The sequence below is a fragment of the Oxyura jamaicensis genome, chromosome 5 (genome assembly GCF_011077185.1).
Source record: "Oxyura jamaicensis isolate SHBP4307 breed ruddy duck chromosome 5, BPBGC_Ojam_1.0, whole genome shotgun sequence".
NCBI lineage: Eukaryota > Metazoa > Chordata > Aves > Anseriformes > Anatidae > Oxyura > Oxyura jamaicensis.
The window spans coordinates 47,071,887-47,082,572 of record NC_048897.1 but is presented as its reverse complement, the minus strand read 5'-3'; the positions used below and the strand labels follow the sequence as shown (position 1 = coordinate 47,082,572).

Genomic DNA, 10,686 nt, shown 5'->3' with positions numbered 1-10,686 from the left:
CAGGAGTTCATTGCTCTGCCGCACCTCTTGGTTACAGAAGCATTGCCTTGTAGCAGCATCATAATGAATTAATTTGTTCTGCTCACCCCACAGTCTGTGCCGCTGCTTTTTTCCCAGATGTTTCCAGTGCTCCTCTTGGCAGGGACTATCCAGCTTTCTATTCAACAAGTCCCCTCTCCATGCTTTGCCATGTCACTTTAAGTATTTTCATTTCCCACAGCTTTTTTTTTTTTTTTTTTTTTTTTTTTTTTAATTTTTAGCAGCAAAGAAGAGAGTGTTTAAATAGCGTAACTCGTGCTCAGGAACACTTCCAGAGGGATAAAAAGCTTTTCTGTTATGTCAACACTGAGCCCAGCAGAAAACAAGTGTATTTGCTGAAACATTCCTTGTGAAAATTGCTGGTTGACAATGAAGGCTCAAACAAATATTGCATTTTCTTTCCTGCCCTGTGGCACCCGAAGAGCATTGAGATGCGCAAGCTGCTGAGGGCCAGACCTCCAGCTGCTGGAGGTTGCTGCTGCCACGCAGACTTCAATCGTCCAAATCTACAGCAAGCAGGAATACAGCATATGAATTTAAGATGCTTTCCCTGAAAAAATGATGGATATTTTCATGTGTGCTTATGTATAAAATGAAAAACTGAGAGAGATTTCACACATGCATAGCATAAATTGGGTAAAGTTGTGAAATACATGGAAATCTTTCTGTTCTGTGCTGGGGAGTGATGGATGGAAGTGGGACCCTGCTGGTGGACTCACGTGTTAGCGGCAGCAAAGCCTTAATGCTGCTTGTCTTATAGATACAGGGCTTCAACCTCTGTAATTCAAAATAATGAAATGCTCCAAGAGAACAGATTGATTTAAACAATTTGCTTTAATATCATTTTACATCTGCAGTTTTATTTCCCAGAGAAATGGTTCTTGTTAGCTCTTGTTGGGTGGTATTAAAGTAATGAAATATTTTAATTTGCAGCCAGATAAAAATCTTTACATTACATGTGTTTTTGTTTAAATAATCAGAGGATGTTATTGCTTATACAGTTATTTAAAGAACAATATAGATGAGCATTTTCAGGAGCCACCACTTGCATGTTTCTTTCTTCTTGCAGCGCGCTGTGAAGAGTGAAATTCTTTGCTAAACATTGGGATTTTTTAGAGTACATTTAGCTGAAAAGTGGATTTCAGCAAAAAAATGCCCCAAACCAGGGGATGCTTTTATCACATAAGAGAGAAATTATAAACACGCTGGATATAAAAGAGGGAATAAAATGTTAAGAAAGCACAATTTGCAATCCTAATGGCTGGGATGAAGGCTGGGGTGGGGGGGTCATGGAGCAGCAGCCCTAGTGCTGCCAGGCTGGGGGGCAGCTGGTCGGCTTCCCCAGGGTGTTTTATCTCAGGTGAAACTCAGGAGGCAAGATGCTGAGCTTTGCTGCGCCTGGGTTTTGAGGGCTGAGGTGCCTGTTTTGGAATATTCAGTGGGAGCATTTCCTCTATTAGGCTGCTTTTGAAGTTGTGTCATTACATTTTCTTAATGAAACATGCAAATCCAGTACGCGCTGTGATTGCGTTTCAGGGAATTCAGCCCTGACACAGCTCCAACTGTAAATACCTCACTGGCATGTAATTCAGGGCAGGTCCATCCTCCCCTTTTTTCTTACCAGTCAGAATAGATTTTCCTAGTGCTGGACTGCTGGGACGCCCACGTAGAGCACTCCTTTTTGGCATACCAAGACAGGAGCAGGAAAGAAAAACCTGTCTGCTTTTTCTCCAGCAGCAAAGCTGAAGATGAGTGCAGCTGTGTGTCGCAACCTGCTGCTGGCAGATTCCCGGGGAGGCTGTGACAAGCCCAAGGTAAACCTCCCTCCTTGGACACTGGTAGCGAACGGTCCAGGCCTGCTTCTCCTTCATGGAAAGGCTGAAATGGAAGATGACCTTGAATTGCCGCCCCCAGCAAGCTGATGGTTTGGGGTGGGTTGTTTTTTCTTTTACTTATTATTCTGTCTGGAATCAAGGAGCAGGGAAAGGCCACCTGCCCACCAGCACCATCACCTGGGCAGCCAGCACCGCTCCCCGCTGGCCTCCCAGAAATTCAGGGTGGTAGAGGGAGAAGGAGACATTGGCAGGTTCGATCTGGCAGGGGAAAAATATTTTAGAGTGCTCACCGGGGAACTGTGAAGCATGCATTGGTCGGTAAGCCCTGAGCTACAGGTGGCATCACCCTGGGTCTTTCTTTGCCTATGCCCATGTGCCCAACCAATGACAGATGTCCAAAAGGAATTATCAGGATCATTATTCTGCATACTGAGACAAAACTTCTATGTTTTCATGGAAAAAAAAATAGTTTTCAAGCCCAGCTGTACATCAGGCAGATTTTTCAAGCATGCTCCTGCCTCACGTTAAGTAATCCGAGTGCCTTCTACATGCAGGGCTAAAACTTCTTGCTGTATCCAGGAGGAGCTGCTGTCCTTGCTCAGAAAATTTAACTGCCTTCTAAAATTATTTCCTATTCACAAGACTGAGAGCGAATGATGCTTGCGAGGGGTGGTTCCAGTTAGCATGGCTCTGCGTTCACAAGGCTTCTATCTCCCAGGCTTCTTCCACTGCTTTAATTATAACAGCGCTTTAACACTTTCAGAGGAAAAATGCTGAAAATACATTTCTTGTATTGCAAACGATGAAAAAAAAAATGCCTCTCCCAGATGTTTGATGACACAGATGCTCGGCACCACAAAGATGAGCCAAAATACACTAAAAAGGGGTGAAATGGTGAAAAAAAAAAAAGTCACTTACACTCCTAGGTTTTCAAAGACTCGCATACAGCCCGTGGCTCTGGTCACAGTATGTTTTGGCTGTCGGCATTATTTGCAGATCAGGATCACCCCCAGGACCTGCACCCGAGGACCCGTACGTGCCCGTGGCAGCCGGCAGGTACCTGCCTGAACCTGACTTCTGCCCGCGGTCACCGCTGTTGTTGCAGCTCCCTTTTAATGGCCGAAAAGCGAACAAACCCATTTCCTGCTGTCCTCAATAGCGAGTCCTTTGTTTACTGTCCTTTGCATGAAACACGCCTGCCATACGTTCATGTCTTGTTGATCTCGGCGGGGTTTGCAGAGGCACCAAGGGCCATTTGACTGTCAATACAAATGAGTACTTGAGGCACTTGAGGCATGCAGCTAAGTTAGGGAGGTGCCCATCTCCCGCTGAAGTGTCTGAAAGCTGCCACTTTTACTTCTTTTCTGCAGCTTTTACCTCTTCCCTGCAGCTCTGTCCCTATCCAGCTTATTCCCCCCCCCCCCGCCCCCGGTGATGCTATTGGGGCTTAAATCAAGTATCGGAAGACTGCTGAGGCAAGCAGCACTCGACAAAGTGTCACACACAAAGGTGGGCTGTTATAAAATACCATTTTTTAGCCATCCTGCAGAAAGAGAAACTGGGGGAGCCCCAGGAGAGCCCGAGGCCCCAGCTGCATGCCACCTGTGGCCCCGCTGATGTGCCAGGGGCTCAGCAGAAGCTGGCAGCCCTGCGGGTCGGGCTGTGTTTGTCTGCCAGCCTTAAAAAAAAAGGCTTTTGAAGCCCAGCTCCACAGCTTGGGTGCAGTCGCACGAGAGCAGACGGAGCAGCTCTAAGGGGCACGCACAGCGAGCAGAGCACTTGGCCTACCAGGCAGGCACTTAAGCACACAGCAAACGGCAGCGTGCGTTGCCTGACATCGTCCGTGCAGGCTCAGAGGCTGTTTGGTTTTTCCCTTTGTCTTAAAACACAAGCTGGCAGCCCTCGGTGGCCGCTCCGTCCCCTGCAGCGTGCAGCTCCCCGCCCGGCAGAGGCAGCGGCCGCCCGCACAAAGAGCCCGGCTGGGCTTTCAGTTTGGCAGTGGTTTAATTGCACATCTTGCTCCGGGACTGTTTCAAAGACCACAGCTCAAGGGGCCTGGCTACAAAGAGATGCGGACCGGGCGTTTTGACAGCGAGCTGTTCTCACCATTGTTCGGATGCCCCTCTACTAAGACAATGACTCAAGTCCCCAGGGGCTGGCAGGACGCTCCCAGCACGCTGCTGCTCCCCCTGAGCTGGATAATGGGATTACTGGGCAGGGAGGGAGCCTCGGCCCTTTGCTGCAGAAGAAATCTCTGTGCCACAAGAGCACCGTGTGTCTGGCTGGGACCCTCCATTCAAGAGCCTGCTCTTGAGGGATGGATGGGCCGGAGCCCGTCTGGCAGGAGGCATGGGTACCTCGGGTGGAAAACTACACAGGGATGAAATGTCAATCCAAGGGGAACACATACAATTTTAAAACCCTCTCGGATTAGATTACTTTTCAGAAATCAAGTCATGATAAATGAAGGGTAAAAAGAGCCCACTTTACCATTTTAATGTGGCTCCAGAAGTAGAGAAGAAATAGCATATTACATATTTGCTCCTAGTAAAACCTTGAGCATTATTTAATCCCCTGACTCAGGTCAGGATGTGGTCCTTAGAGAAGCTCGCTGAGGAGCAGACACTTCCCTGCAGCTTTCATCCCTAGGTGCAAAGACAGCCCAATACTGGGAGGCAACCCTAGAGGGGCATCCACACATCTCTGTTCATGCACTAATCCTTGACAAGGGAGGGAGCAGAAAAGAGGAAAAACGCATTCAAAGCCCTTGAGCTCATGTCTCAAAGCAAATGTAAACGATTCTACTGACAATCACTCTGAGGCTGGCTGAACACAAGGTTGCCACCCCTGCAGCAACACCGTGACAAATTCCCTTGAAAAGATCAGTCTTAGGGCTCCCGCATGTATTTATATTGAGATTTATTAACTGCAATTATACAACACAAACTTCAGGATTTATCTCCTTGATATTTATTTAAATTAAAAACAAATTATTTGGGAAAGAGCAATATTTATTTCCCTCTACACTTCCCTCAACTAGCTTCAGAAGAGCAATTCTAAGGGATACAAACATCCCTTGGTGCCACTCAGTGTCTTAGGGGATGTATAAACCTCACACCCAGCAACACGGTAAGAACTGGAGTAAAGCAGAGCAAGAATAAATTCACATTTATCAAAATGTAACCGAGTTACATGGAGGCTTCCAGGAAGGACTTAGATTGAATTAGCTTGAGTTTAAAAGTTAGTGAAGTAAAAAAGTAAACACGCAGGCCAAACACAGTTCTTCACTAGCTCAGTGGTGATGGGAACGATTGCTGAAGACAGTTCTAGAGAGCAGCCACCCACTGCACAGAAAATGCCCACATATCCAGCACCTGAAGTGGGAGGAAGGACTACTCTACCAGGATCGTATCCACGCTTTCTTGGATAAGATCGGACTCCAATATACATTCGTCCAGGTGGTCCTGAGATAAACTGGGGCTCTTCCCCACGCTCTCACTGTCACCGTAAGGACGAAACCTGGGGGTGGCGGGGCTCTCCAGCCGCTGGCAGCGGCCGTACTTGGGCTGCTTCCCTCTGTGTGTGTACATGTGTTCCAGCAACTGGCTCTTCCGGAAAAATGCACGGCCACAGATGGTGCAACTGACTTTTCTCTTTCTCGAGAACGAGAAATTACAGTTCAGCTCCACCGGCTCGTGGTCCTTGGAGATGAGGGAGAGCTGGCCGATCTGCAGAGGTTCGAGGTCGCCGCAGCTCGGGTGCTCCAGCTGATGCTCGTCCTCTTTGAGGAGGAAGGCCCCGAGGCGGTGACCCTCCCCGGCCTCCCTGCTCTCTGCCAGAGGCTGCACCTCCCCGAGGTCGCTGCTCTCCAGGATGGAGGCCGGCACGCCGAAGGGCAGTGAGCCCGAGACGTGGGTGTGCAGGTGCTCCCGCAGCCCCCCGCGGGAGTCGAAGCGCTCCCCGCAGTAGTGACACAAGTGCACCCTGAGGCTGGCCTTGGCAAAGATGGGGCTGGCCACGTCCGGAGAAGGAGGGGTGCAGCTCTGGGACACCACGGGCTCCGAGTCACACTTCTCCTGCTTTACGGACACGGAGAGCTTTGGCAGCTCTTCTGCCGGCTTGACCAGAGCAGCTGGCTGCGCGGCGGGGCGAGCAACCTGCTGGTCGAGGGAGCTGTCGTCGAGCCCGATGGCGAGGGAGAGCTGCAGCTGCGGGTGGTCGCCCTGGGCAGAAGACCTGCTGCCCGGCTTGGCCAGCGTCTCCTTCGCTCCCAGACGTTCCTTGGCCGTTTTGTGAGCAGTTGAGATCTGGATCCCGTACAGGTTTGAAGACTGCACAGCCTCTGACGGGAACACCTGGTTCATCTCGATGGCGATATGGGAGAGGTGGTCTGCGTGGAGAAACCGGATGCCCTCCTCCAGCCGGCTCTGGTTGACGGTCTGCTTCGGCCCCTTCCCGGTGTACATGATATGCAGCAAGTAACTGAAAATGTCAGGCTGGATGTCTGCAGGCTGAATCTTTATGCATTCACTGAAACAAGACAGATGATTAAGTACATACTCAGCTCCCAATTACAGCCCTGATCCATTATCTGCCCATTCATTTGCGCCACCGTTTGCTTTTAGAGCGTGGGCACTGCCGCCTGGCTCCAGATTCAGGGCGAGCAGCACTTGCCAAGCCCTGCAGAAGCACATATGCCTTGTCTGTGCAGCAGAGTGCCTGAGCGTACATTTATCTGTGGGACTGTAACGACTGCGTGCACAAGTGCAGTGAGGAGCCAGCCTCCATCTACCCCCTCGCTCACATGCACACCCAGCTGTGATGGCGCGTAACCAGTGGTGCTGTGTGAGCTGCACCTTGCCAGTGTGCGCCGCTCCAACGACAGGAGGCACAGAGCGTCTGTGTGTTTAAGTAATAAATTCAGCTGCCACCACTGCGTAATCTTTATGAGCTTTGCACTTAAGTGTCAGCAAACAACGTCTATCGCCCAGGAAGTTCGCCCGTCTTCTCACGCCCAGCCGAAGGGCTGCATGCGGGTGGATAATGACTGTCTGGTGAAGGTGCTGGAGGCCGCGACCCTCGCCAGCACAGGCAGGAAGGGGAACAGAGAAGGGATTAATCAGTTACAAGCAGCAAGCTCCAGCTCAGAGGTGAGATTAGAACTCAGCACCAATGTCGTTATACCTGCAGAACCACTTAGGACCCAGCCGGGTGAAACATCTGAGCAGCAGCTTGAAATAAGTGGGTGATCGCAGTCCTGGCCCTTATCTGCACGAGTCTGAGGCACAGACCTGTGATAAGGCTATGGCTCCCTGATTGCTTCAAGCCCGCGGATCCTGCCAAAAGGGACAGTCCCACCCAGCAAGCCGGGCCGGAAAAGCCATCTAGCCAAATGTGTTTTGCTCTCTCTTTGCTGGGGTAACTCCTGAGGCCACACCAACGCTGGTGCCGGGAAGGCTGCGTGGGAACGCATGGCCAGAGCACGGGCAGGGCTGCGCCTCCCTCCTGGCTCGCGGTGGCTGTGAAAGCACAGGATGAGCGCTCAGCCTCGCGGCGGTGCCTACGGCACGGACACCTGCTGAGCGGGACCTGAAACTGGGCTTCGCTGGTCTCTCTGGAAAGGCACAAAGCCTCCGCGCTCCAGTGAGCATGCAGAGGAGCAGCGTCCTGTCACTGGGCTTATTCTGCAGCCAACTGCAGCGCCTGGCTCAAGGCAGCCGAACAGCCAGCGTGCACAAAGCCTGAAACCCACCGGATCTGGGCTAGGGGACTGCCCAAAAGCCATCACAAAGTGACAGGTGCATCGCCACAAGGCAATGCATGTCCCTGCAATGCCAGCCTGCGAGGTGTCGCTGCACAAGGACCAGGACCATGCGTTTAATCCCTCTGCTCACACAAATTTCTCATCTCTGAGATGCGGGGACTGAATGTCGGTGTACACTGGCTAACGAGGGTGGTTTTACGGACTGCACAACACCTTTAGAAAGGGGAAACGCTGAAAGCCAAGCAGAGAGGTTAAAGGGTAGGAGCGGTTAAAGGGTATGGAGAGAGCTGTGCGTCCTTACCTTGTCTGATGGATAAATATCATCTTAAAATAGTTTGAAAAAGCAGCTAGCACCGCTCTGTGGGCTTTGAAGTAAACATCTCCAATGGCAACTGTGCAGTCGCACAGGAAGCCAAACTCCCGCTGCATGTTCAGCTGCTGGAGGAGGAGGACGCTGTGGCCGCTCGTGTCCATGGTGCGTCTGCGGGGAAGAGAACAAGGCGTTCATCTCTGCAAGAAACCTCAGGGCTCCCGCAGCCTCGGCCGCGGGTCTCTCAGCACTGAAACGATCCTGAACATGGGGGCAGAGCTCTGGGGAGCCTCATCCCTTCCCACCCACACCCCAAATCCCAACTCCCGGAGCTGACCAACTCTCCCCGACTTTGCCACGCTGCTGCCACGAGCAGGGCAGCTTCTCCCATGGGGAAAGCGTGCAGGTGCCCGCTTCGCCCCCCGACACACACCTTTGGCTGGGCACAACCGGTGCCATTCAGGAGCCGGCTACACCCGCGGCCCGGAGCGGAGGAGAGGAGCAAGGCAGCGCGCACACAGAGGGAGCCCTGTGCCGCCCAACAAAGCCTTCATTGTGCAGCGCCGCGCCGACGGCCCCTTTGCAAACAAACGCTGATATTCCCTATTGTTTCCCCCGAAAATTACACCCGGGGGGGGGGGGGGGGGGCTGCGCGGACGGGGAGGAGGAGGAGGAGGAGGAGGAAGAGGAGGAGGAGGAGGAGGCTGCGCTTGCTGGGCAGCCCCCCCTCCCGCGCAGCCTCTTACCCGCGGAAGCGCAGCCCCGGCTCTGCGCGGCTCCGCCCGCTCCCTGCGCGGCGGATGGGGTGGGCGCTGCACCCCCCGTGCTTCCTGCCACCAAGCCGGGCCGGGCAGAGCCGAGCCGAGCCGCGCCAAGCCGGGCTAGGCCGCCCCCGCCTCGCTGCGGCGGCGCCGGGTGGAAAAAGTGACCGCGGGGGCTGCGCGGGGGCTGCGCGGTTGTTGCGCGGCCCGGAGCCGAGCGCAACAGCAACCGCGCAACCCCAGCCTCACGCTGTGCCCTTGACTGAAAGTTCCCTGAGCCATCTGCCCGTGCTTTGTTTCTTCTGGTGAAATAAAAGGCCCCGTCGTTCCCTCCTGCGCTCCTCGTACAGCAGCAGGAGCGAGGTGTGACGGAGCTGCGCTCCTGCTGCCTCTCGTGCAGCAATCCCCGCTTTTCTTACGCCCCCCCTCAAAAAAAAAAAAAAGCTGGCAGAAAGTGGTTGGAGGTTTCATGCTCTGCTCTCGTGTTGTTTAACATATTTATCGAGCCATGTGCAGAGTGAGTGGCTATTTGCAGATGGCAGGTTATTTATTTAAATGATTAATAATTTACATGTTATCTAGGTTGACTCCAGCCCAAAGAGGACTTTGAAGAGCTCCGGAGAAGCCGAAGCCAAAATGTTGGGAGTGACAATGGGAGATGGGAGCTGGTGTTTGGCTGTAATGTCCCAGGGCCCTGTGGGTATGAGGCGACACAGCCCGCACTGCTGGGTTGGGATGCGAGAGCAGGACGTGATCGCAGCTTTCTCCACAGACGTGTCCACTCGCTGTTCCTCTGTGGCCAGAAAATAATAGTAAAAAATACATTGGGAAGGCAAGTGTCATGGGAGGTCGCTGAGAGCCTGGGGATGGAGTGAAAAACAGGGTGATATGTGCCAAGTGTCACCCGGAGGTGGCAGAGGCTCCTGGAGCAACTTGCATGGGGAGGGCTGGGACACAGCAGAGCTGCACAAGCACCCTTTGTGTTGCCCTGTGCAAGGAGCTGCAAGGAAAAAGACTGGTGAACTATGGCAAACAAACATTTCAGTGTGATTTGAAAACATGACAGTGTCGGCTTATGGAGGCCATTTGGCCTGTGTGGCAGGAAAAAGGCCGATGGAGGTGTGCAGGTTCGCCCTCAGCACTGCTCTGGGCATCACCCCCTGGAGCCAGGCTGCAACATGGCAAGGAGAGAAATGAGGGCGTCTTTGGGACCCATTTTGAAAACTCCACTTTTATTCAGCAGTGGTTAGAAAATCCCCAAATGTGCACTGGGTGAAGGGGTGGTGTCCCACTTGGAAATCAGGACAAACTTGGTTTGTCTCATTGTAAGATGCCTTGGGGAAACTTTGGGGTCATTGGAGCAGGGATCAATGCTGATACATGTAAACATTGTAGGGGCTATTTTGGCGCATTCTTTTTGCTGTTACTTTTGTAGCTGTTGCCGTTTTTAAAACCTGTAATCACATCTTTTAACTTGGCTACCACTCATTTTTTCCCTTCAGCTTGCCTGGAGCTAGAAGGGATCTTGGATACTTGTGCTTGACCCAAAACTGATGGTGTCTCTAGAAAACATGTCCAAATGAAGCAGCTCTAAAATTAAACGCTTCTGATGCGTGCAGGGAATGACCGATGTCAGTTTAGGGGTGGAAAAGTCAAGTGGCAAGCCCGGGAGAAAAGCCCGACCTGGCAGATGTTTCCTAGCAGCCCTGTGGCAGGTAGCAGAGCGGCCGCCCGCAGCTTCAGGAAATCCCATTTGCTCACCCGGGACAGTTCAAGTGGAGCTGAAGAGGTTCAGGGAGGGTGATGGGAGGAGGGCCTGGGAAAACTCAGAGGGAGAGAGACAGAAGGAAAAAAAAAAAAAAACATCTGCCAAAAAAAAAAAAACAAAAAAAAAAAAAAAAACCTGCTCTGCTCCGGAGCTGTGATTAAACGTGGTAGCGGCTGCCAGCTCCTGTGCTCCCTGCATCAATGTATAAA

At 52.2% G+C, this 10,686-nt stretch overlaps 1 protein-coding gene and 1 long non-coding RNA gene across 4 annotated transcripts; one reads left to right on the top strand and one right to left on the bottom strand.

Annotated features, from left to right (window-relative positions):
• Positions 1–4,774: 4,774 nt before the first annotated feature.
• Positions 4,775–10,555, bottom strand: ZBTB25 (zinc finger and BTB domain containing 25). Of its 3 annotated transcripts, none has more exons than XM_035326720.1 (3): positions 10,471–10,555; positions 7,940–8,119; positions 4,775–6,404 (listed from the first exon to the last, which is right to left on the bottom strand). In XM_035326720.1, the coding sequence occupies exons 2-3, from the start codon at positions 8,110–8,112 to the stop codon at positions 5,267–5,269; spliced, it is 1,311 nt and encodes a 436-aa protein (XP_035182611.1). In that variant the 5' UTR covers positions 8,113–8,119; positions 10,471–10,555; the 3' UTR covers positions 4,775–5,266. The 3 variants fall into 3 exon arrangements, with proteins under 3 accessions (XP_035182611.1, XP_035182610.1, XP_035182609.1); XM_035326719.1 differs by lacking the exon at positions 10,471–10,555 and adding an exon at positions 8,695–8,819; XM_035326718.1 differs by lacking the exon at positions 10,471–10,555 and adding an exon at positions 8,382–8,608.
• Positions 8,904–9,738, top strand: LOC118167389. The gene is made up of 2 exons (XR_004751111.1): positions 8,904–9,072; positions 9,292–9,738. It is a non-coding gene; the product is annotated as an uncharacterized LOC118167389 (long non-coding RNA).
• Positions 10,556–10,686: the final 131 nt, after the last annotated feature.

Excerpts from the sequence above, each read along its gene's own strand:
- ZBTB25 (XM_035326718.1), bottom strand. The coding sequence starts at position 8,407 with ATGGCACCGGTTGTGCCCAGCCAAAG. Across the intron at positions 8,120-8,381 it reads CCGGTTGTGCCCAGCCAAAG|ACGCACCATGGACACGAGCG; the intron begins GTGTGTGTCGGG and ends TCTTCCCCGCAG. Across the intron at positions 6,405-7,939 it reads ATATTTATCCATCAGACAAG|TGAATGCATAAAGATTCAGC; the intron begins GTAAGGACGCAC and ends GTCTTGTTTCAG.